This window comes from Stylophora pistillata, chromosome 7 (assembly GCF_964205215.1).
Source record: "Stylophora pistillata chromosome 7, jaStyPist1.2, whole genome shotgun sequence".
In the NCBI taxonomy this organism is placed as follows: Eukaryota; Metazoa; Cnidaria; class Anthozoa; order Scleractinia; family Pocilloporidae; genus Stylophora; species Stylophora pistillata.
In genome coordinates, this window is record NC_142525.1 from 32,325,313 (window position 1) to 32,346,969 (window position 21,657).

The 21,657-nt window shown below is 38.9% G+C and overlaps 5 protein-coding genes and 1 pseudogene across 14 annotated transcripts in view; 1 reads left to right on the forward strand and 5 right to left on the reverse strand.

Moving 5' to 3' along the window:
• Positions 1-3,120, reverse strand: part of LOC148727470 (uncharacterized) — a 28,253-nt gene extending 25,133 nt beyond the window's left edge. Inside the window, exon 1 of the mRNA XM_088728101.1 lies at positions 2,789-3,120. The gene's annotated coding sequence lies outside the window, so the exon portion shown is untranslated. The remainder of the gene's footprint in view (positions 1-2,788) is intronic.
• Positions 3,121-4,049: 929 nt separating this feature from the next.
• Positions 4,050-5,224, reverse strand: LOC148727472 (uncharacterized). Its single transcript, XM_088728124.1, has 2 exons — positions 5,019-5,224; positions 4,050-4,752 (listed from the first exon to the last, which is right to left on the reverse strand). Exons 1-2 carry the CDS (start codon positions 5,052-5,054, stop codon positions 4,423-4,425), a joined length of 366 nt encoding a protein of 121 aa, XP_088584250.1. The 5' UTR covers positions 5,055-5,224; the 3' UTR covers positions 4,050-4,422.
• An 894-nt stretch (positions 5,225-6,118) lies between these two features.
• On the reverse strand, positions 6,119-8,732 carry LOC148727473 (uncharacterized). Its single transcript, XM_088728118.1, has 2 exons — positions 8,297-8,732; positions 6,119-7,115 (listed from the first exon to the last, which is right to left on the reverse strand). The coding sequence occupies exons 1-2, from the start codon at positions 8,382-8,384 to the stop codon at positions 6,733-6,735; spliced, it is 471 nt and encodes a 156-aa protein (XP_088584244.1). The 5' UTR covers positions 8,385-8,732; the 3' UTR covers positions 6,119-6,732.
• Positions 8,733-9,448: 716 nt separating this feature from the next.
• On the reverse strand, positions 9,449-13,401 carry LOC148727474 (uncharacterized). 4 transcript variants are annotated; one of them, XM_088728121.1, is made up of 4 exons: positions 13,201-13,341; positions 12,355-12,435; positions 11,799-11,837; positions 9,449-10,336 (listed from the first exon to the last, which is right to left on the reverse strand). In XM_088728121.1, exons 3-4 carry the CDS (start codon positions 11,809-11,811, stop codon positions 9,948-9,950), a joined length of 402 nt encoding a protein of 133 aa, XP_088584247.1. In that variant the 5' UTR covers positions 11,812-11,837; positions 12,355-12,435; positions 13,201-13,341; the 3' UTR covers positions 9,449-9,947. The 4 variants fall into 4 exon arrangements, with proteins under 4 accessions (XP_088584247.1, XP_088584248.1, XP_088584249.1 ...); XM_088728122.1 differs by lacking the exon at positions 12,355-12,435 and adding an exon at positions 12,493-12,561 and having other exon boundaries at positions 13,201-13,340; XM_088728123.1 differs by lacking the exon at positions 12,355-12,435 and having other exon boundaries at positions 13,201-13,340.
• Positions 13,402-13,904: 503 nt separating this feature from the next.
• The window catches only part of LOC148727475 (uncharacterized), a 29,565-nt gene continuing 21,812 nt past the window's right edge, over positions 13,905-21,657 (reverse strand). Inside the window, exons 1-3 of one of the 7 annotated variants that reach the window (XM_088728110.1) lie at positions 21,243-21,463; positions 14,660-15,262; positions 13,905-14,614 (exon numbers count right to left, since the gene is read on the reverse strand). In XM_088728110.1, coding sequence (XP_088584236.1) covers positions 14,478-14,614; positions 14,660-15,262; positions 21,243-21,297 — 795 coding nt within the window. In that variant the 5' untranslated portion in view covers positions 21,298-21,463 and the 3' untranslated portion in view covers positions 13,905-14,477. Of the gene's footprint in view, positions 15,263-21,242; positions 21,464-21,657 lie in introns of those variants that run through there. The other 6 variants (XM_088728111.1, XM_088728109.1, XM_088728108.1 and 3 more) reach the window with 6 other exon arrangements.
• On the forward strand, positions 17,806-18,579 carry LOC148727476 (uncharacterized; annotated as a pseudogene).

A 21,657-nucleotide genomic window follows, 5' to 3' on the forward strand; every position in this document is an offset into this window, starting at 1 on the left:
ACTGTTATGCTACTTTTCTCTGATCATTTTACGTTAATTCTCGCGACACTTTAAAATGATTCAAAATATGTCGATGAAACACATTTGAAAATGGAAAAAGTTTTTGATCGCGCGATTATCAAAAGAACCATACGAAAGCAAAAAAAAAAAAAAAAAAAAATGCTGTCCGGAAAAAGAAAAATTTAATATCAGTTTCTTGTGTAGATACTGTAACCCATTCGCCTTTATCACAGGCCGGCCATATTGGATTACGTCAGTGGAAATCTGGCACGAAAACGAGGTCACGCGTGGTAAACAAACAGGCCATCGTGTCAAACAGAAAAAAAAAACATTTGAATTTTGGCATAGAAATTTAATAAATATTCCACTTCTTTCAAATGATTCGATTGTAAAATATGCAAAAGATAACTTCCCCGTCCAGCAGACTCTTACTCGAGGCTATCAATTTTTTAACGGAGTTTATTCGCGATATAGAATGTAGGTTTCTAGCTTCCAGAGTCTGGTTTAGTCGGAGTGACAGCCGTCTTAATAGTTTTGTTCTTGCATTAGTCCGACTATGAATTAATTTGATATATTCAAATAATAATTGCAGTGGAAATGGTCAAAGATGTTGATTTGAGCATTACGGTTCGAGCGAGATGCGACCGTAGCAGGAGAAAGAACGAGGAATCTCATTGATTGTCAGTTATTTTTAAGCGCTCGTCGACAGTTGAAATAGTGAGAAATGACTGCAGTTTTGTGTATTGCCGACAAGAATTTCATTGCGAGAGAATTTACTTTGACAGACAGGTTTTTTCAGAAATGCAAGAAAAACTGCACCTTTATTATTTTAACCATCACCTTCCATCATGTATCCAATAAAAAAGTACTTTATTACAAAAATATTTATTTTGCAATTGACATATGCTGGTTCAGTTGGGCAACCCGTTGAACATAACAACACAAGAAAGCAAAAGCTTTTATAATTTAACATTTTATTATATTGTAATGTTTAAAGGCAACAAAAACCAAGTGAATTGAATTAGCTGCTTTCCCTAACATTATGTCAACTACATGAACCAGGAGTTAGGCTGGGTTAAACAGAAAATTGTATTATACTTCAATCATATATGGGTATCTAACAAAGAGAACAACCTCTTTTGCCCTTGCTGACAGTGTGAAAGTATCCCAATAAATCTTATTTTGAACTTTAAAATCACTGATTGTTTATGATTGGTTATAAAATAAGGAACCTTGAAAATTAGTTATTAGACAAGCTACTGTCCACATTTCGTTAATACTTCCTGCTAAAGTGAGGGGAATTATCCTATCAAAAAAGTGAAGTTCCTTAACCCTTCTAATGGCCCTCTCTACGTGAACTCTTAAATTATGCACCTGCTTGCTACTATCTATTCCCTTCTTAGAAAACTTCCCCTTGCTTGATAGAAAGGTAGGCATTGTAACCGTACATCCTATTGGCTCAAAAGATCACCAATGGTAAAACCCTTGTCTGCCATAATTTTGTAAAGCAAGTTTAAAAGTCCTGATTGGCTTACTAATTCTTTATCAGATATACTTCCCTCAAAAAGTGAGCTCACATGAATCACCTCACCCAAGGGTGATATAACAACATTGCCCTTGTATGTTGTGTGGCTCTTGTATGATGAACAACATGGACTGTTTAAAAGCATGCTAGAAGGTGCCTGCACCTTGATTTCAAAAGCATCTATAATACCACGGCACTTGGAATACAGCAACTTAAAACTTTGTGGCAAATGCTTATCAATTTTAGCTATAGATGGCCAGATAGAGAGGGTCCCCAATACAAAATACAGAAAGTTAACCCATGATAAAAAATACAGAAAGTAAACCCATGATAAAAATACACGACTTACAGTTGAAACAGAAATATTGAAATCCTCAGCCAATTTTTCACTTAAAGTACCCAGCCTTAACTTAGTCAGGCACAAGTAAAATTGGTCAAATAAAGAAAGTATACATGTTTTGACAGTGCTCCTCATGACTTCTACATCAGATTTTCCCTTATTCCTAATTCGCTGTATTTGTGACCAAGAATACACTTTGTCTGCGGTTGGTTTTATGGCATTAAAAGTACTTATGAGGAATTGGAAGGATGAGAGGCCAGTGTGGAATCTAACAGTGACGTTTGTCTAGCATTTCTTGCAGTTGTTTACAGAATGACTGTTTCCCTAAAATTTGTAAACAAATGATAGACTATGAAAAATCAAAATAAAATTGTTTTACCTCGAATGTTTCCCTTCATCCCACCTAATATTTATAATCCATGGATGCTTTAAGGCTTTTTCGTTTGGAAGTTGATGAAAAGAAATGATAACTGCTGCTTTGATCTATTATTTTGGCACAAAGGCACACAACAATTATCTCCGTTCAGCATGATTGCAAAGGTGACCTTACCACGCGTGACCTCACTTTCATGTTCAATTAGGTCATGAATAATTCAAGATGGCAGCTCCGTGATAAAGGCGAATTAGAGACGAGGGAACGATTTCATTCTTAGATATTACTTTGAATAAGTAGTCCTCGCAAGGGATCAAAATCTTGAACAGGGAGCGAATATTTGTTTCGTAGCTTCGATGACAGTTCAACATGTTCAACCAGAGTAAATTATAAAAGTGAATTTTTTAGAGAGTTCTTTTACCAGACATGAGCCGTAACTGAAGAATCCGCGACGGGTTTTGTGCTTCGGAAAACAAAGGAAGAAAGCGCTTCGATCGATTCGAAATCGAAGTTGACAAATGACATTAATATCACGATTCTTGTTCCTTACCTTTCGTTACAAATAATAAAAGTACCAGTGGTCTTGTTTCTCCCATTGGAATCATCTCTCTGTCAGTTGTGGTTAAAAAGATGTATGTGGACAATAACAGAGAATCGAAGAGAACCCTCAATAACTCCAAATGTTTCCTCTTTTCCGCAACTTATGTAAATATGTTGTTTTCCAGGAAACCTGTGCTATTTCGAGGCTATACGGTATGGCAAATCATAATTATGCTATGATCACACGATGAATTCTCTTTAAATGAATATGTTTGATATGAAGTTGTTAGGTCTTGGAACTTCCGTTTAAAAATAATGGCCCAGCTGGAAGATATTGCTCTTATTTTGAAGTAATCGTGAGACCCGATTGTTATCATACGTACGTCATGCATTTCGACAAAGGAATGGAGAGGGCTGGGGTATGCCTTATAAGGTAGTTAAGATCGGGGAGTTACTGGTCTCAGTTACAACATTTTTAACATTCAAAGGTAAAATTCGTATTCACACGCGGCCACGTAATATCCTCTTTATAAATTAAGTGCTGAATGGTATTTAATGCTTATGTCACGACTTTTTCACGACACTCTCACAGCGTATTTATCACTTCTCCCTCTTTCGATTTCTTCCCCTAAAATTTGCCAAACCTATGGAGGGACACCGATAGGTGTGTTGTCTTATTGCATAGTGCTGCTCTTGATGAGCTAGTAATATAAATCACTTGCGTTACCCGGATGTCTATGATCAACAAGAGTAGGATCTTGGGTGAGAACACATGGGATGTTTTGCTGATCTACCGCCATGTCCTTCTACTATCAATTCTGCGAACTCGATCATGCAATCACAAAATTTACCTCTATTAATAGTGTGTTACAAATCGAACTGATATGCGCTTATAATTAACTTGGTAAAATCTACATCTCGAAGATAAACGAACACACGAGCAAAACACATGTACTTGAAACGGAAAAGTTACAAAGGGAACCCCGAAAGGAAGCCCGCGATAGTGTATCATTACTGCTATCTGCGATGTTCCTGATTTTTTGGCTGCTTTAGGTCCTTCCCCTTTGTTGCAGAGGTCCTCATTACAGCAAGAGTCGCATACAATATCTTGCATCTGTTCGTCTGGATCTGTGCACTTGTCGGAACAGTCTCCTTCTTTGGCGCATTCTCGCTTAAAAAGTGTCTTTGATAGTTTTTGTGATCTGGCACCGATTTTAGTTTTCTTTCCGGGTGACGTATACCAGTCGTTGTAACTCGGCCTCTTCTGGGGTCTCATGGGATTGCGCCTCTATTTTGCTTACAAGTGGAGCGCCTACCCTAACAGACGCTTAATACTCCGCATCCCCAGTATTAGATGGATTAATGAGCCCAAGGCCTCCCATACGCACCGGCAATGCTACTAGACTACGCTCTTCCTCAGAACAGTTACGTTCTATGAGCGACGGTATAAGTACATCCGAGATTGCACGCTCTAAAGGCTGCAGTAGGTTCTCAATACCCGGCAGTGTTCTCATAAGGTACGTCCACGGGTGTCGAAGCACAAATGTGAATGCTGCGTAACTAGCTTGTGGGTGAGATCTTGCAAACTCCGCCAACCTCGTCACTTCTTTCACCCAATCTTCCACCTTGCTACCCACATATTGCTCAAGATAAAACCGAGAGCCTAGGTGTTTGCGTACCTCGGTGTTTGCGTCCCTCGGTGGTTATGTTGATACCAGTCCCTCCAAACATTTCCTTCGTGCGGCCTTCCTTTTCCGGCTGAACAACAAGCCAGCATTTCTTGGAGTTAGGATAGTATCCAAGGGTCGGATCAGCCTCTCTCAACTCATCCCACCATTGCTTAACCTCTTCTAGAGATCCTGCTCCAGTGACGTCATCCGCGAACCAGCATTGTTTTGCAGTGCTTCGATTTTGAAGTAACGGCATTAACGGTTGTAGACTAATTACATACATTGACGTAGCTAAGGGGTCTCCCTGTGTATAATAATAATAGTAATAATATGATAATAATAATGATAATTTTAAAGATGAAATTGATAACAATTACGTTAAAATCAAAGATAACGACCACGACAGGTATGCGAAAGCGACGAAAGTGACCGTACTGTAACAGCAGCATGTCAGTCTATACAAAACTAAATTTTTTTGTCTATCAGCATATACAAACTATGTAAAGCAAAGAAAAGCTAATATAAAAAGAAAAGAAAAAAATGAATGGAAGAAGGAGAGTAGTTGATTACCTGCGTCGATTTCCACTCCCTTCGTAACATCTCCATTATATGAGCTTAAACAAGCGTTATTCTGTTCATGAGAGATATCTTGTGATATAACTGCAAGCATATGAAATGAACAAATGTTTTCATATTTTGATTACGGACACCCGTTTTTTTAAAGGCACAGAAAATCAGAAAGGTGGAATGGCGAAAAAACTAGTCTAAATGGGCAAATTTCTCATCCAAGCGAGTGATTTCCAAAATGAAAAGGCACCGCGTGTCGGCACAAAGTGAGTGTGAATATTTTCCCAACACAACGTACAATTACCTCTATCGCCTCATGCTAATTACGCATAAAAATGCAACCAGTCTTCAGAGTCGCTGGAAAAGTATCTTACAGAACTAACCTTCAGCTTTGTCTGCAAAACTATCGCTGTTTTTGACTTTTCTGAAGGCGAGGACGACTGAAGAACCACGATCACGCTTCGTAATGACGGTCAGCTAAAGTCAGCAAACAGCACACAACTTCAAACAAAATTACTTCCCTGTACTGCTTTTCGTTAATACGTGGTTTTAGTATTAAAAACCCATTCAAAGAATCAAATCTGACAAACAAGGAGAAGTATCAAGGAAACACATCAAAGCGCTTGGCAGCCTAAAGTTGATGACCTTTGACCTCTGTGACGTCACCAAAACTTATTTCCGCGTTGTCAACCGGAGTAAGATTGACTGTTTGACTCAGTTTGGTGACTCTTTGAAAATTTTTTTCTCCTCCAGCGAAATATAAAGGTGGAATATCAATCTGATCTTTAGGAGTATTGTTTCTCACTGGTGGCTTAGAGAATCTAATTATAAGTGCTCAGCTGTACGAACTGCTTTATCAAAAATATCTATCACTGCTTTAAAATTATTACAAGTTTGATTGGTAACTAGAACTGAGTGGAGTAAAATTCAGGGAGTTATCGGGCGAATAATTTCCGATTGGCCGCAGAGCGCGTGAGGCTGATATGATGTGCCATGGGCCTATAATGGCATTAAACTTTTCTCGAAACATTTAATTTACTTCGAACGGTTCACCCACCGTCCCCCCCCCCCCCTTAAATAAAAAAGAAGCGAAAGAACTTGAGTGACGGCTAGTAACCTCGTTTATTATCGAATTATACAGATAAAACAAAACAGGTGATTAAGATCGCTGGAAAAAACCTTACTTAATTGCTTTACTTAATAATTTATTTATTTACACGTTGTTAGTATAATGATTGCAGGATGATTCAAACACATAATTATTTTGTTTGCTGCTCCTCTGAAAGAAGCGGACCGAACTGATTTTCCTCCAGACGAAGAAAGCTTTAGCTTAGCGCAACTTTGTCAAAGTCTTCTATCTGTATTACAAGGTAGTCTTGCATCCAAGACGTAAAGACTCAATGAGTAAAGGTCCTTCAAATAAAGAAGATAGGGGCGCATAGGAAATTAATTCCAGCATAATTTTTGAGCCAAAAGAAATGCGTGACCTTCCATACATCTGCCACCGATCCAGTTACGTATACTTTAATTTCGTACCCAGGTCATACCGTGTAATTTAACTACAGTGTGGCCGTGGAACGGTCTGGGTACAAGATTACGTATACTTGTCGTTATGGTGTCAACTCACCCGATCATATATCTCGCCATATACAACGAATTGAACCTGACTTAAGAAACGGAAAGCTAAAAGTACATAAAAAGACAGTTTTCACAATGTTTACAAAATGAACCACACGAAGAAGACCCCAATGGTACAAAAGCCATTCATCACCGCGATTCTTAATGCTCCTGACTCCGGTGTGGGCCCTTGTCCTTTGTTGCAGAGGTTCCCTTCACAACACAAATCACATATGATATCGCCGATTGTTCCGTCTGGCTTTGAACATTTATTGGTGCAGTCTTCTGCTTTGGCGCATTGTCTTTTAAACAACGTTATCTTCTTGTCCTCTCGAATGATTTTATCAATACGACACGAATTCTCCTCGGCACTGCAGTTTTGCACTGTGTTATTGCCCAGTCCATTAGAAAGTAATACCTTGCAGTATTCATCAGCGTCTGGATTATCTTCACGAACGCAACTGTAGCACTGTAGGCAATAACCTAGAGAGAAACAGGATGTTAATGACAAAAAGGGATGGGCACGAATCGTTTAAGTGTGTAATTAAAATCTCTGCGGTTCAGACCCTTGTAGTGTCTCTCCATGGGTTAAAAAAACAGGAAAGTGATTTTGCACGACTTTTCTCAGTCATTAATAACAGCGCAGAACTGACTCTGCCCACCCCAGTTCCAGAGAGGAGGAGAAAAACCTGAGCGAAATTCACATGTCAGATGAAACCCAAATATAAAAGTTTGTCATAAGCACGGGGACAAGGCAACGTCCCATGCAGACCGCGTGACTGTTTATCAACGAAAGGAATATCGTGCTGATGTGTGAATGATGCAATTTTACCGGATGCGTCTTATCGCCCTACCAACACGAGTTGCGATCCTTTCACTTTTCCTTTGAATCGAGACATTTTTAATCCGGAACCGAATGGATCCAGCGATGATTTTATTTCCTAATGATCATTTAAAAGCTACATCAGGGTTCTTGTGTATTGCAAAAAGTAAGGCTCGATTATAAAACTCTTCAATTTCACTTGTCAATCTTCGTCATTCCGTAAACCACTTTCCTTTTCTGTTTATCGTCTAACACATCTTTAGCGGGTGTAAGTGAACCGCTACGACTATTGTTATGCTACTTTTCTCTGATCAGTTCATTTCAATTCTCGAGACTTTAAAATGATTCAAAATATAGCGATGAAGCACATTTGAGCCAGAGTCGCGTGATTATCACAAAAACCATACGCACGCAAAAAATGCTTTCTCGAAAATTTTAACATCAGTTTCGTTAATAGATACTGCAACCCATGAGAGGTAAGGGGACGATTTTATTCACGGACTGGATATAACTTTGAATAAATTAGGTTTTCACAAAAGTTTTGTTAGGTAGTCTTTGCTAGGGAAGCGCGATTATTTCTTCAAATTCTTAAACAGAGGGCCATCATGTCTCATAACTTGACAATTGAGCGTGTTCTTGAAAGCAGAAAGTTAAAGCCGGAGCGGGTAAATTCTAAACGGGGTTCTTTTACCTGACATGAGCCGCGACTGAAGAATCTGTGCATGAGCGCAGTTTTGTGCTTTGAAAAGCAAAGGAAGAAAGCCGATAGCCTTCTCTAGCTTCGGTCGGCTCGAAATCGAAGTCGACCAATGACATTAATATCACGATCCCTTTTCCTTACCTGTTGTTACACATAGCAAAATTACTAGTAGTCTTGTAACGCCCGTTGGAATCATCTCTCCGTGGCACTTCTGGTTGAAAAGATGCATATAGACGATAACAAAGAACCCTTAACGTCTCCAAATGTCACCTTCTCTCCGCTGTTTGACTGAATTGTCTGGAGTTGACTTCTCGGCGCGATTTATCTTTTTTCAGAGGGAAATTCCCTGTTTCCTGAGAAAGGAATTTTCCCTTTCACTTGCGATCTTTATCAGATGGCCTGACGAGGATAAGAATTCAGGGAATTTAAATACCTGATATCTGGCCGAGTCTGCTAATATTACTAATTATGCTCTAGTTTGATGTTGTCTGGCGTTTTCCAGGAAACTTGTGCTATTTCGAGGCTCCATGATATGGCAAATTTACGTTTTGATCACATGATTGCAAACTGTGCAATTAATTTTCGTAATATGAAAGCTCTGGCTGTCTACATAACTTGTGAGAAAATTCTACGAAATGAAGTTGTCCAATTTTAGAACAATGATGACATTTCCGTTTCAAAATAATGGCCCACATGGAAGAATTTACTCCTATTTTGAATCAAGTAAAGAGTTATCGTCACAATAATTTCTTCCAAATAATCCACAGTCGTTGATGGTTTTTTCTGTTTTGATTCCTGACTCCACTATAATTGTCAAGGTGCCAATTGCTCTCATACGTACGTCATGTATTCTGGAAAAGCTCCTGAATGGGGAGTGCTGAGGGATAATTAAGCCGACAGGAAGTTTCCTTTTTCATAGGAACCTGCTCTCATTAACAAAATGTTTTCAAGAATACGTTTAGATAAGTTTACAGCTTCAAAAAGATTAATCAATATCAAAACTGCCTCGATACTCTTGCGTTCATAATATTTCCCACTCCGAGTGAGAGTCGGGTATTTTTGAGTATCAACATTTGAAGATAAAATTCGTATCCACACGCAGCCGCGCAATATCCTCTTTATGAATTAAGAGCCAACTGAAATGGTATCTAATGCTTATGTAATTGGTTATATCATCTAAGTTGAAATAGTAAATTGGCAACCGTAACGAATAAAAAAGCTGACGTTTCGAGCGTTAGCCCTTCGTCAGAGCTAATGCTTATGTCACGACTTTTTCACGACACTCACACAGTGTATTTTACAACGTGTTTATTCACTTCGCTCTCGCATATCTATATCTTAATATCTTCACTTTTTCCCACTCGCCTCGTGCTCGCACGACCGGTATAAACAAGTTTTCCCACAGATCGCTTGCGTCACGCTCAGTATTTCTCATTGTATTTTTTCGAATTCTTTTCCCTCAAATTTGCCAGACCTATGGTGAGCAAGGCCTATTGCGAAGTTCATTTATGACACGCATCCTGCATACTGTTGGGATCGGCGATGTCGATAGCATCGTGTTTTGTAAATAGAATAAGGAACGCATGGGATGTTTTGCTGGTCAACCACTATTTTCTCCTAGAATTAAATCTTCGAACTCGATCATCCAATTACAAAATTTACTTGTATTACAGTGCGTTATAATTACTAATTGAACTGACTTACGCTCGTAACGTAACTAACTTGATAAAATCTACATCTCGAAAATAAACGAACACACGAGCAAACTACATGTATTTATGGTTACAAAAAGTTACAAAAGGAACCATGAAAGGAAGCCCGCGATAGTGTATAAGCCCATCATCACGGCTATTCGAGATGTTCCTGATTTTTTGGCTGCCTCAGGTCCTTCCCCTTTGTTGCAGAGGTCCTCATTACAGCAAGAGTTGCATATAACATCTTGTATCTGTTCGTCTGGATCCGTGCAGCCGTCAGTACAGTCTTCTTCTTTGGAGCATTCTCGCTTAAAAAGTGTAACTTTCTTATTGTCTTGGATAGTTTTTGTGATCTGGCACCGATTTTGACTCTTACTACAGTTGACAATAGCATTCTTTCCCAATTCAGATGTTGATGGAAACTTGCAGAATTCCTCGGCGTCTGAATTGTCTTCACGATCGCAACTGTAGCACTGCAGAGATGATCCTAAGAATTAAATGTAGCGAGAAACGTAAATGGAGATTCAACAATGGTAAAACAACAAAGTTCCTAAACAAGGAAGTCGAGGGGCCGGAGCCAAGAGAGGAGGAAGAGGAGCTCAAGAGAAAAGGGAAATGGGACTTGAAAAAAAAATTATAAAAATGATAATAATAATGATTATGATGATAGTGAACTAAAATCGATTTTAATAAAATCGAATATTTTATTAGAATCACCAAAAATATTTACAAAAGTTTAATAAAAACCCTAAAAATCGAAAAACATTAAAATGTCCATCAAAAGATCTAAGAAAAACGCACCCCGTCTGCGTTTACTTCTCGAGCTTCTCGATAATAATAAAGATGATAATAATAATAAAGATGATAATAATAATAATGTCAATAAAAATGATCATAATGATAACAGTGATAGTAAGAATGATAACAGTGATAGTAAGAATGATAACAGTAATAATAGTAATGATTATGAAATAATTATAATAATTATAATAATAATATTCGCCATAATTACTAAAAAGATTAAATTAAAATTACGATAAAAATTCATTAAAATGTGGCAAAAAAAAAAACTTAGAGAAAAGTATCGAGTTCACGCTTTGTTTATGTTAAGACGGCAGTCGTCGATTAAGTCCCCTATCATGTCAAAAGGTGTCCTTGAACCCTTACTTATATTATCAATAATGATGATAATGATAATAATGATAAAATCAAAGACAAACATTTTAGGGCCCCACTATGATACCTCCCCCCTCACCTTCCCAACACCAAGAATACCGGACATGATCAGTTCCTATGTTGTACGGTGGAAGCTTTTCTTAGTTCATGCTGATACATTCAACAATTTTTCTTGGATACATCATCGAAAAAATAAACTTACATCTCGTAAAAATAAACTTACATCTCGTGATCAGATGATGCAACTTATCCAAAAATTGCACTGATCTGAAACTATTACGAAAGTTCCATGTTTAGAAAAAGTGGAAAATGAAACACATTAATTGCGATGGAATTCTTCCTTGTTTTGTATGACGCGGCTTCTCGTCTCGGTCAAAAAGACTCCAGATTTGATTTCGCATACAAATAGAAAGAAATTTGATGAGTAATTACGTAGAAAGCAAAGAATCCTGAAAATTGTTAAATAATCTCCTTGTGAAAATACGCTTGAAATCTAACACGACCCTTTTCATTTCTTAGGTAAATATCTCTGGGTAAATATAGAGGGTAATCCGATCTAATGCTGACGTAAGTCTATGCAAACTTGTCATCAACTTGTCACTGAAGACGAGTCGAGATCTTTTCCCTTCAGCTTGTTCTCGATTTTTCTGTGGTGGATAACATTTCCAATTGGATTATGCGGTTCCGCTGAAGATTATACTGGATCAAACTAAGTTGTAAATAAGCCTATCGAGGGCAAAGCACTTTAGATAAAGAAAAACAAAAATCCAAACCCCAAAATTTCATCCTCGCTTGAAAGTGACCTCCTCATCCTAAAACGAAAACGTTTTTTATATTTTTAATACAGTTGAACCCCGATAACTCGAATTCCCCGCTATCTCGAAGCAAAACTGATTTCCCTTGGATTTGTCTCGTATATTAACTGTAATTTTAACCCGATAACTCAAAACCCCGCTAACACCAAGCGACTTTTACTTCCCTTCCGGTACTTTTCTTCTTAATTTACCCTCCATAACTCGAAATCGATTTTCACTTTTGCGGACTAATGAGACATAACATTTTGCACCGGTAGATTGCATTTTATGTCATTTATATATTATGACAACTGGCCTTTGTCGATATCACACGTTTGTTTTGTCATTTTTATGCTCGTTTTTCAATAAAATATGAAAAAGCATAAAATTACTTTGATCAAGTGTTTCTAGTCTTTTTGTTCAAAACTCCCATAACTCGAAACCCTTATAACTCGAAGTAAATTCAATTCCCCTTGGCAATTCGAGTTACCGATCTACACAATGATACACAAATGGAAACATAGGTTATCTTTACCGAGGACGCTCCCTTGCTTATGAACAGTGCAACTTATTCATGTATCGATTTGACGAAACTTTTCTGTGAAGAGCAGCATATCTGTATATTGAAAAAATGTTTTTCATAAAGAATGATTTAATCGCGTGATGAACTCACCGTTGATCATGTGGTTAAGTCAAACATGTGTTAGACGACATGTCAATTAGCGCAGGGAGTTCAACAAAGCTGGCCGGAAAACGAATAATTTGATGTCAGTATCATCCCTTTGAATCACTTACGTGAAGTTATTTCCAACGTATATTCTCAGATTTGGTTCACATTTTAATCAAAATGTGAACTTAACTTTTGATGTCGCAACTTGATTCAGTGTCCACTTTCGCAAAGCAAATTAACTGGCATGAATGAAGTATTAAGAGCTGTCTGGCGTTATTATCTTGTGGGGCTAAAGCCAGGTTCCTTTTTCCTGTTCCTCCATAGGACTTAAGCCTTTAACAGCCTTAAACCAATTTCCACCGTAATGGGAAGTTAAAAAACAACAAACAGCTAAAGACAAAGAAATAAAGGAACGTGGCATACCCGAAGATGAAACATTATCATACTGGTGTGACCCCAACTCAACAAGGTCCAGCTCTTTTCAAAAATCCATAGAAGGTACACATACAGACTACAGAGTACATAGCTCTTGCTGTGGCGTTTTTGCATTGGTAAACGAGAAAGGGAAGATTATTTTTACTATGGCTTCGTTTCATGGTTAAGCGCGAAGTTAATTTCCGTAAACAAACAGAAAATATTTTCGGCGAGGTGCTTTCAAATAACATTAAGATAACAGAATATTTCATTAAAATCAAGATTCATTATACTCACCTACTGTTATACACGACAAAATTGTCAGTAGTCCAACGAATGTCTTGAAAGCCATCTTACTGCAGGGCTTGTGAAGGGGACCAGAGGGACTTCGAATAACAAGAGGAACGCCGACTACATCTGACTCACTCGCGTTGTTACCGCCTATCTAGTTGAAAGGTCTGTGGGATTTGTTTTCAGTTCTGGAAGGGATTGTTTCCGCCACGCGATAAATTGATAACAGATGGGCTTGAAAGAACAATCAAGAACTGAGTTGCCTGGAAAAATAGCCTCGACACAATTCCGGTTCCTTGATCAGTGCAGTCTTTACTTGTGTTGAGGTAATCTCACGAGATATAATCCTTGAAGTGTTCTGACAGTTAAAGTCAATGTTTCCACAGCTGGTAAATTAAGTAAAAAAAAAAGTTTTGACAGGACAAGGACTTCACATGGATAGATAATTCGTGAATTTGGTTTTTTTAATTTTATGTGAAACGTTATCGTCTCAAATTTCGCTTAAATGTGAAATAAGTTTGTATTTTATTCGTGACGGGTGAAAAAGCTAAATATTTTTACGTGACTGACTTTTACAAAGAGGCACAGGGGACCTTTATTCTGGGCGCTTCAGTATTGCCGGGAGTTTGGAAGCGTTGGCACAATCCACCTAATGATGGTGTGAATTTTCAAAACCATTAAAGTTGTGACGAGATAAACACAAAACAAAATTGGTTCCCGAAACACGTTTAATTCAGCTCTTCATTCACTAGTCACGTTGGAATAAAAAAATTAGTTCACGTGTACTTGAAAAGATTTTATCATCTTCAATTACGATTCACGAATAAAGAAAAAATCAATTCACGATTGACGGGGAAAAAAAATCGCTTAATCACGCTTTAGGTAAACAGTATAGGAGACCCTTCGGAATGGAAAACGTAGTCGATATGATGGAATCAAATGACAAATTTTTACTTGAAAAGATGAAAGTTGTCGATGCCAGAACTCTCTACGTGACAGTCGGAGAGTATCAGCCATTTTTCTTACAAGAAAATACTTTGTTGCACAGGGATGAAGGCTGATCTAAATAGTCGTTAATGGCCATTAGAAATAGGTTCAAGTACAAGTCTATGATATTGTTTACTTCCTAAAGTTTACTCAATAAAATATGATACTTTGACTTATGATTTCAACTCTATAAATTTACCGACCACAAAAGTGTTACTAAACGAACCAAAACGAACGAAGAGAAAATCAAAATAACTCCTTGAAACTAGGGTCTCCAATGAAGGACTCCATGTGAATTAAAGGAACCAAATCAGCAATGGCCCAACCAGAGACAGGCCCAATATCATGTGGATCCCCGATGACCCTGACGTCTGAGGCGCTCTTGTAGGTCCCTCTCCTGTAGGTCCCTCTCCTGTAGGTCCCTCTCCTGTAGGTCCCTCTCCTGTAGGTCCCTCTCCTGTAGGTCCCTCTTCTGTAGGTCCCTCTCCTGTGTTACAAAGATCTTTATCACAGCAGAGGTCGCAGATTTCCACTCCGGCCTCCTTATCGAGAGGCGAGCAGCTGTTAGTACAGTTGCTTTTGTTAACACACCCCCTTCTAAAGAAGTCAACAGATTCTCCCTTTATTCGTTTCACGATTTGGCAACGATCTTCAACCGCGCTGCAGTTGACTTTTGTGTTATTTCCCAGTTCCGAGGTTGGTGATAACGCACAATATTTCTCAGCGTCTTTATTGTCTTCACGGAGACATTCGTAGCATTGCAGACAGGAAACTCCCTCTTCTGTAGGTCCCTCTCCTGTGTTACAAAGATCTTTATCACAGCAGAGGTCGCAGATTTCTACTCCGGCCTCCTTATCGAGAGGCGAGCAGCTGTTAGTACAGTTGCTTTTGTTAACACACCCCCTTCTAAAGAAGTCAACAGATTCTCCCTTTATTCGTTTCACGATTTGGCAACGATCTTCAACCGCGCTGCAGTTGACTTTTGTGTTATTTCCCAGTTCCGAGGTTGGTGATAACGCACAATATTTCTCAGCGTCTTTATTGTCTTCACGGAGACATTCGTAGCATTGCAGACAGGAAACTAAAATGTAAATGAAGTAACTCAGGTAAAATTACTGTTTTTACACCCAAGGTTACTACGTAATGGGTCAGTAAATAGGAAAACGTTGATTGGAAGGCTAAGCAAACGATGTGAGAGGAGTACAACGATCAAACATATTCAATTGTTCTCCATTCCAGCTGTTGTCTGACCCTGTCACGCAAAGCGCTGCGCGACGAGAATAGGAAACTGTTGTGAGGGAGAATACTGCCATAAACTTCGATTCGAATTTAAATTGCTTCGTTTAATTCCTTCTGCTAAAATCGTCTTTGTTTCGAAAAGGAAAATATCTGATCAAAGTCAAACGCACATGATATTCTATGCAAATGTTCACGTGTCAATCAATTTGTCAATCAATCAATAGCTGTACAAATAAAGAAAAAACTATCAACTCGTGATAAATTGATACACAACTTGACTGTTCATGACGCGATCCTACTACAAGCTGTGAAGTAAACTGATGATACTTAGGTGGAAATCAAACCCTTGCTCCCTCTGCTACCTCTGATCTCGTTTTGGAAAGGAAGGTCAACAGAGAACACAATTAAGTATTTAACAGTAGCACTTGTATTTTCAGAATGCCGGTAGATTCCGAACAAACAACATCCGAATGTCGAAAGCTGAACACCTAAACGCCGACTGAGTAATTTTACAGGGATGATCTTTCCCACCCCTCCCCCCTCCACCCATTGGTTGCCGTTCTCACACGGTAGGGTAGGGATTCAATAAAGGCCGAGGTGTAGTGAATGAGGTATTTGAACGGGTGTAGTCGTTTATTACTTGCGCTTCATCGCACCGGAGGCCTTCGAGAAGTTAATTGACAATGGTCAACACATGACCACAAAGCCTTGGAATAGATATTAACTTTTAAGGACCAAAAGGGTTTGGAATTACATTCCGCCCTAAATATAAATATGGCAAGTAACTTCCCTTTCCCCTACTTAATTATAACATAACCAAAGTAAAGCGCGCGCTCTGATTAGTAAATAGCGCTTTATACTATTACTAAAAATAGATTTTGTTACGTGATAACCTATGAGACCCCCCGCACAGACTCGGACAAACATTGCGACCAGCTTAAGGTAATGTATGAGCGAGAGCTGTAAAATTAAAACAAAACGACGGAAAATTTCGTCAAAAAATGACTTGGCGTTCTAAAAGGAAGGGGCATGGTTGGTACCAAACACTGTTGTTGGGGTGAGTGTAAGACAGACTCAAGATATGCAGATAAATGGCCAAAATCACTCAAAGAGTGAAAGGAATTAGGGAAGAAAGTATTCATTCCTTTCCCAAAACCTTCGCGAGACATGGCAAAGTGCAAGCGTTGGCTAGTGGCTTGTTCGCATGAGTTTTTTACGGAGAAAAACATAACAAGAAACACTTAAGTTATATATGTGCTCTTCACTGGCCCGGCGGAAAAGGTCAAACAGCCGAATTTCCCGATCCACTACAGGCAAATCTAAGACCAGCGCAACTAAGTTGAGCACATGCTCCTAAGAGGAAAGCACCGAAAGAAAGAGAAAATTCAGAGTCAAAGAAACAGAAATTATTCAATGAAAACTGCATGAACATTAACTACATAAACTACATGAACTGGCATTTAATAGAAACACAATCAGTATTGAGCGAAATATACAAAAATCCGCCGCTCGTATCTTACAAAAGAGGGCGATCGCTCAAAAACATGCTCGTGAGAGCCAAACTTTGAATAGGCTATTCTAAACACGCGCTGGGGAGTCGTGTAGGCCTGTCAACCCCCTTTTTACATTGTTTACATCAGAATTTTCTTGAAAAACTTTGGCAGCAAACCATTTTCCATGATCGATTGTCGGATCAAGGGTGTGATAATTCCCGCATCTCACACAGTCTGTACAAGATCTTCTCGTTTACCGCTTAATTTTAAGCCCCTACATTTTAACCACCGTTTTAGCTGGCCTACAGTGTATTCTTCCGGTTCTCTTTCAAATTTGGAGCCAGGAACGCCGTCCTCTTCGGTCAGAACTGTAAGGGAATAAGCGAACTACTCGCCATTTCCCTTGTAGCTCTCAAAGAAGTGGAGTTTGTTTGTCTGAGTCACGCGGGGGGTCTAAAATTTCATGACGTCATTAGTATAAAGCGCTATTCAGCGTCCACCATTTGCCCATGGGTGTACGATGCTGACGTGAGCAAATGCAAAGACTAGTTTTCCACGCGCGCTTGTTTTTTCTGGGAGTCATTGTTTAATAAAAGGAAACTCTTTTGCTACAATGTATTAATGTTATGTTATAAAACAAATGGTAAACGCGACAGTGTACACTATTGAGCTATGGATGCACTTGGGAGGTTTGCTAAAGCTAAGAACTCAAGAAGCTAGAGTCGCTCTCGGCTATCTATGGGAGGCCAAACCATTCAAAAGTGGTATGAAATCACGATTGATGATTGAGATTATCGATTGGGGATCGAGAACAACGATCGCTATGGTTGAGAATCACGATTGGTGATAGAGAATGAAGATCGCTATGATTGAGATTAACGATTGGTGATTGAGAATGACGATCGCTATGGTCCAAAACACGATTGATGATTGAAAAAACAGATTGGGGATCGAGAATACCGATCGCTATGGTCCAGAATGTGGCGATCGAGAATATCGACCAATGGGTTGAGAATATCGATTGGTCATATTGGCGAGGGATAAAAAACTAAAGCTTACATGATCTAGTATATGAATTTTCGCGCCACGAGGAACTTGAAAGCATGGCGTCGAACTCATCTTGTGATGCTGGAAAGGGAAAGCGAATACTACAAGAACTACAACAAAAAGCATCGGAACTTTCCACACTCCTCGGCAGCGACACGGAAAAGCAATCAGAAGCTTCTACATCAAATCAAAGCTCTTCCGTCCGCCGTTCTTATATGCCAAGTTTTAGAAGGCAGTTTCATCCAAGTTCCAACACTTTCCGCGGTAAAGGAAAAGGAAAAGGAAAGTCCGTTGTCAAAGGATCATTTATGCGAGATGTGATATCACTACCTGGTCCTAATGTAAACAAGGCTCCCAGGCAAACGAAGCGAGTGAAAACGGTTTCGTGATTTCCGGTTTCCAATTGTAGAAAGAGTGGTCCGCGTGTGTAGTTGAGGCCTCTCTACGAAGAGCATTTGATGAAAAAATCCCACCGCTCGTGGACTTTGAGATCCTTATGCCGATTCACACAACTCTTGTAAAACCTTCTCTTGCACCAGGACAAGATCTAAAGGGAGTAATGGTTAACAGAGTGTTTAAGGAAAAACCAATTTACCTGCGATCTCTCTTGCAAAACTAAACAAATATGCGCCAGTATATTTAAATTACTGTATGCAATTCATAATTATGATTCTAAATTCCTGATATTCTGATTAATTTACTAGGACAAATAACAATATTGTTTCATGATTGTTGTATAAAATCACAGGACTGGAAAAATTGTGAACAAATGGAAAAGTTCCTTTTCTTGGTTTAAGTTAATAAAAAACGTAATAACAAACCCAATATGGACCTTGGACTTTTCAATCGTTACCATGCTGATAGGTGGGAAAGGCTTGAATGGTGGAATTCAGAATGGTTTTGTTATTTTTATTTATATATTCTATTCTTGTTTCTGGTAAACTTTTCATGCACACGATTAAATACGAGTGCCATCATATATCTTTAAACATCGTCATGAAGCAAAATTCCAAAATGTAAAAAATACAAACAAAGAAACAGATTCCCAAATTCCTACTTTTCCAACTTCCCTTTTCTTGACCTTGTCTCAAACAATTTCAAAGCATCCAAATTTACAAGTAACAGTCTGTGGTAGGAAGAGATCCAGTGCATTTAGCTTTATGAAACATTTTAATCCTGAAACCTGCTTCCCTTTCACAATCTGGACAGGACATACATGTACTACAGTGGGGGAAGCAATAAGCCAATCATAAATCAAAGAAAACTGTAGCAGTTTCTAACAAATTTGGCCAAGGCCAAATGTAAATAAAAATGAAACTGAAAAAAAAATCTAATCACGCCAGTATAAATTTCTTCATTAGTTATTTCCACAAAGCTTTCATGAAGGCCAAACTCTTGTCTACGTCGGTACAAGGTACTCTCGCTTATTCCAAGCAAAGCTGTTATTCCTTTCCAATTCATCCCTGTTTCTCTGAAAGTTTCGATTTGTTCTTTAGTAATGCTAAACCTGGGCCTCCCTCCTGTACTAGCCTTTCTACCAGGAACCCAAGCGGGTGATCTTCTTTCGTTTATTTCTCTCTGAATCTTAGTGGTGTGGATTTCCTGCAACAAGCTTTGTGAAACCGAGAGCAGGTCTTCCACGAGTTGCTTCAGTTTATCACTGCGTGAATCACTGGCATTCTGTATTGCAATTGCTATTGCATGAACAACTTGGAAATGATCCTCTAGCCTACTCTCTAAATAGTCTAAAAGAATAGAATTACGTTCATCATTGAGCTCTTTCTCCACCTCATCGAAGCACTGCCCCACAGAATTCAGAAACCCCTCTAAATCTTGACAATCTAGGTCATGGGCGGCCGCCATTTTGATTGCTGAGAGTTAACTGGGCTTTACTGCTTCATGCAAGTCATTGTTTTTTTTCCCTCGCCAATATGACCAATCGATATTCTCAACCCATTGGTCGATATTCTCGATCGCCACATTCTGGACCATAGCGATCGGTATTCTCGATCCCCAATCTGTTTTTTCAATCATCAATCGTGTTTTGGACCATAGCGATCGTCATTCTCAATCACCAATCGTTAATCTCAATCATAGCGATCTTCATTCTCGATCACCAATCGTGATTCTCAACCATAGCGATCGTTGTTCTCGATCACCAATCGATAATATCAATCATCAATCGTAATTTCATACCACTTTTGAATGGTTTGGCCTCCCATAGCTATCGCCTCGCGCGACTCTTACACTTCTTTCGTGCTTAGCAACCTCCCGCGTGCATCCATAACTCAATAGTGTACGCTGTGGTGTTTACCATTTGTTAAATGATAACCAAAAGCAAAAGATCTTATAATTTGAAAGATCTTTACTCATGCTGCTTGAACACTGCTCAGGCCCGCTCCATAGTTAGCGTAACTGGAATGTAAATTTTGCTTAACCGTGTTTAATCTAAGTACTGATCTCACGGAAATACTTCAAGAGTGTCTGTTGTGTACGGACACACAAAGGACAACAAATTATATGATTAGTTCAGATACAATGTATATATGAAGTTCATATATTTTGAACTGCGATATTAGATACGTATGATGCATGATCCTCGCAGTAGAGAGCGCATAGCGAAAAGCAGACCTGAAAAAATCAGGCCTGTACGGGATTTTTTTTTTTTTTTTCAGTTTTGTACGGGATTCGAACCACTGACCTCTGCGATACTAGTGCAGCGCTCTACCAATTGAGCTAACAAAACAACTGGGTTTGTTGTAAGACAAGCGTTGGCACTAACATGGCGGCGATTTGTTTACTTTTCGAAACGAAAAAGCAATTCAAATGACGCATCACCCATCGAGCAAAAGCTTATTCCAGTTTTCATTCGAAAAAGGCGTTTCTTTGAAGTTTTATCAGGTTAATTCACCATCGTTAGAGAATGGTTATTGCGCGGAGGCCCTTTTTTTATCGACCGAAGACCCAGACGGTTTTGCAATTTCAAGCGACTTTGACTCAAAGGAAAATATTTTTCCAATACTGCTCGGGTGAGAAACGAATTTTTCAACACTAACGTGGTGATATGTCCTTGCAAAACGACAGGTCAAAGATAAACTTTCATTTTCATAGGCGCGCAGTTCTTAGAGAATTCGTTCCTGTGCAAGGATGGTTAGTGAGCCGCTGAATGGAACGAAGTGAAAATTATTACGACTACTCTGTTTGAGGCGTTTACCGTTTGCGAGACATCACTGCTAACACAAGGAAACTGAAATGAAACCATAGATTGGAAGAAATTCATACCTTTTGCCAGGCACCAGGCAAACATCAGGAAACGAACAAATGAACTTCCAGCCATCCCTCCGGCTTTATCGAAATCGCTCCTACAGTTTAAATAGACAAGCGCAACAACGTTCGAAAGCTAATGAATGCAAATTGTACACGTGGCGTTTTCAGTTTCAGTCTTGTTTGTACCAACACGTTGTCAAGAAAATCCTGAATCGTGAACTACTTTGGATTCAAAGGAAACCCTTTGGTTGCCAATTGACAGAACTGTTTAAAGGGAAAGAAATGAAAAATTCACCGCAAACTTGCAAATAAAAAGTGCAAAATATATGTCAAATTTTAGAGTTGAGCCAAAAATACTACAGTAGTAATTGCTGGTGAATTGGCTTTTTTACAAGTTCCACATGTTTGTCTTTCCCACCTACTGTATACA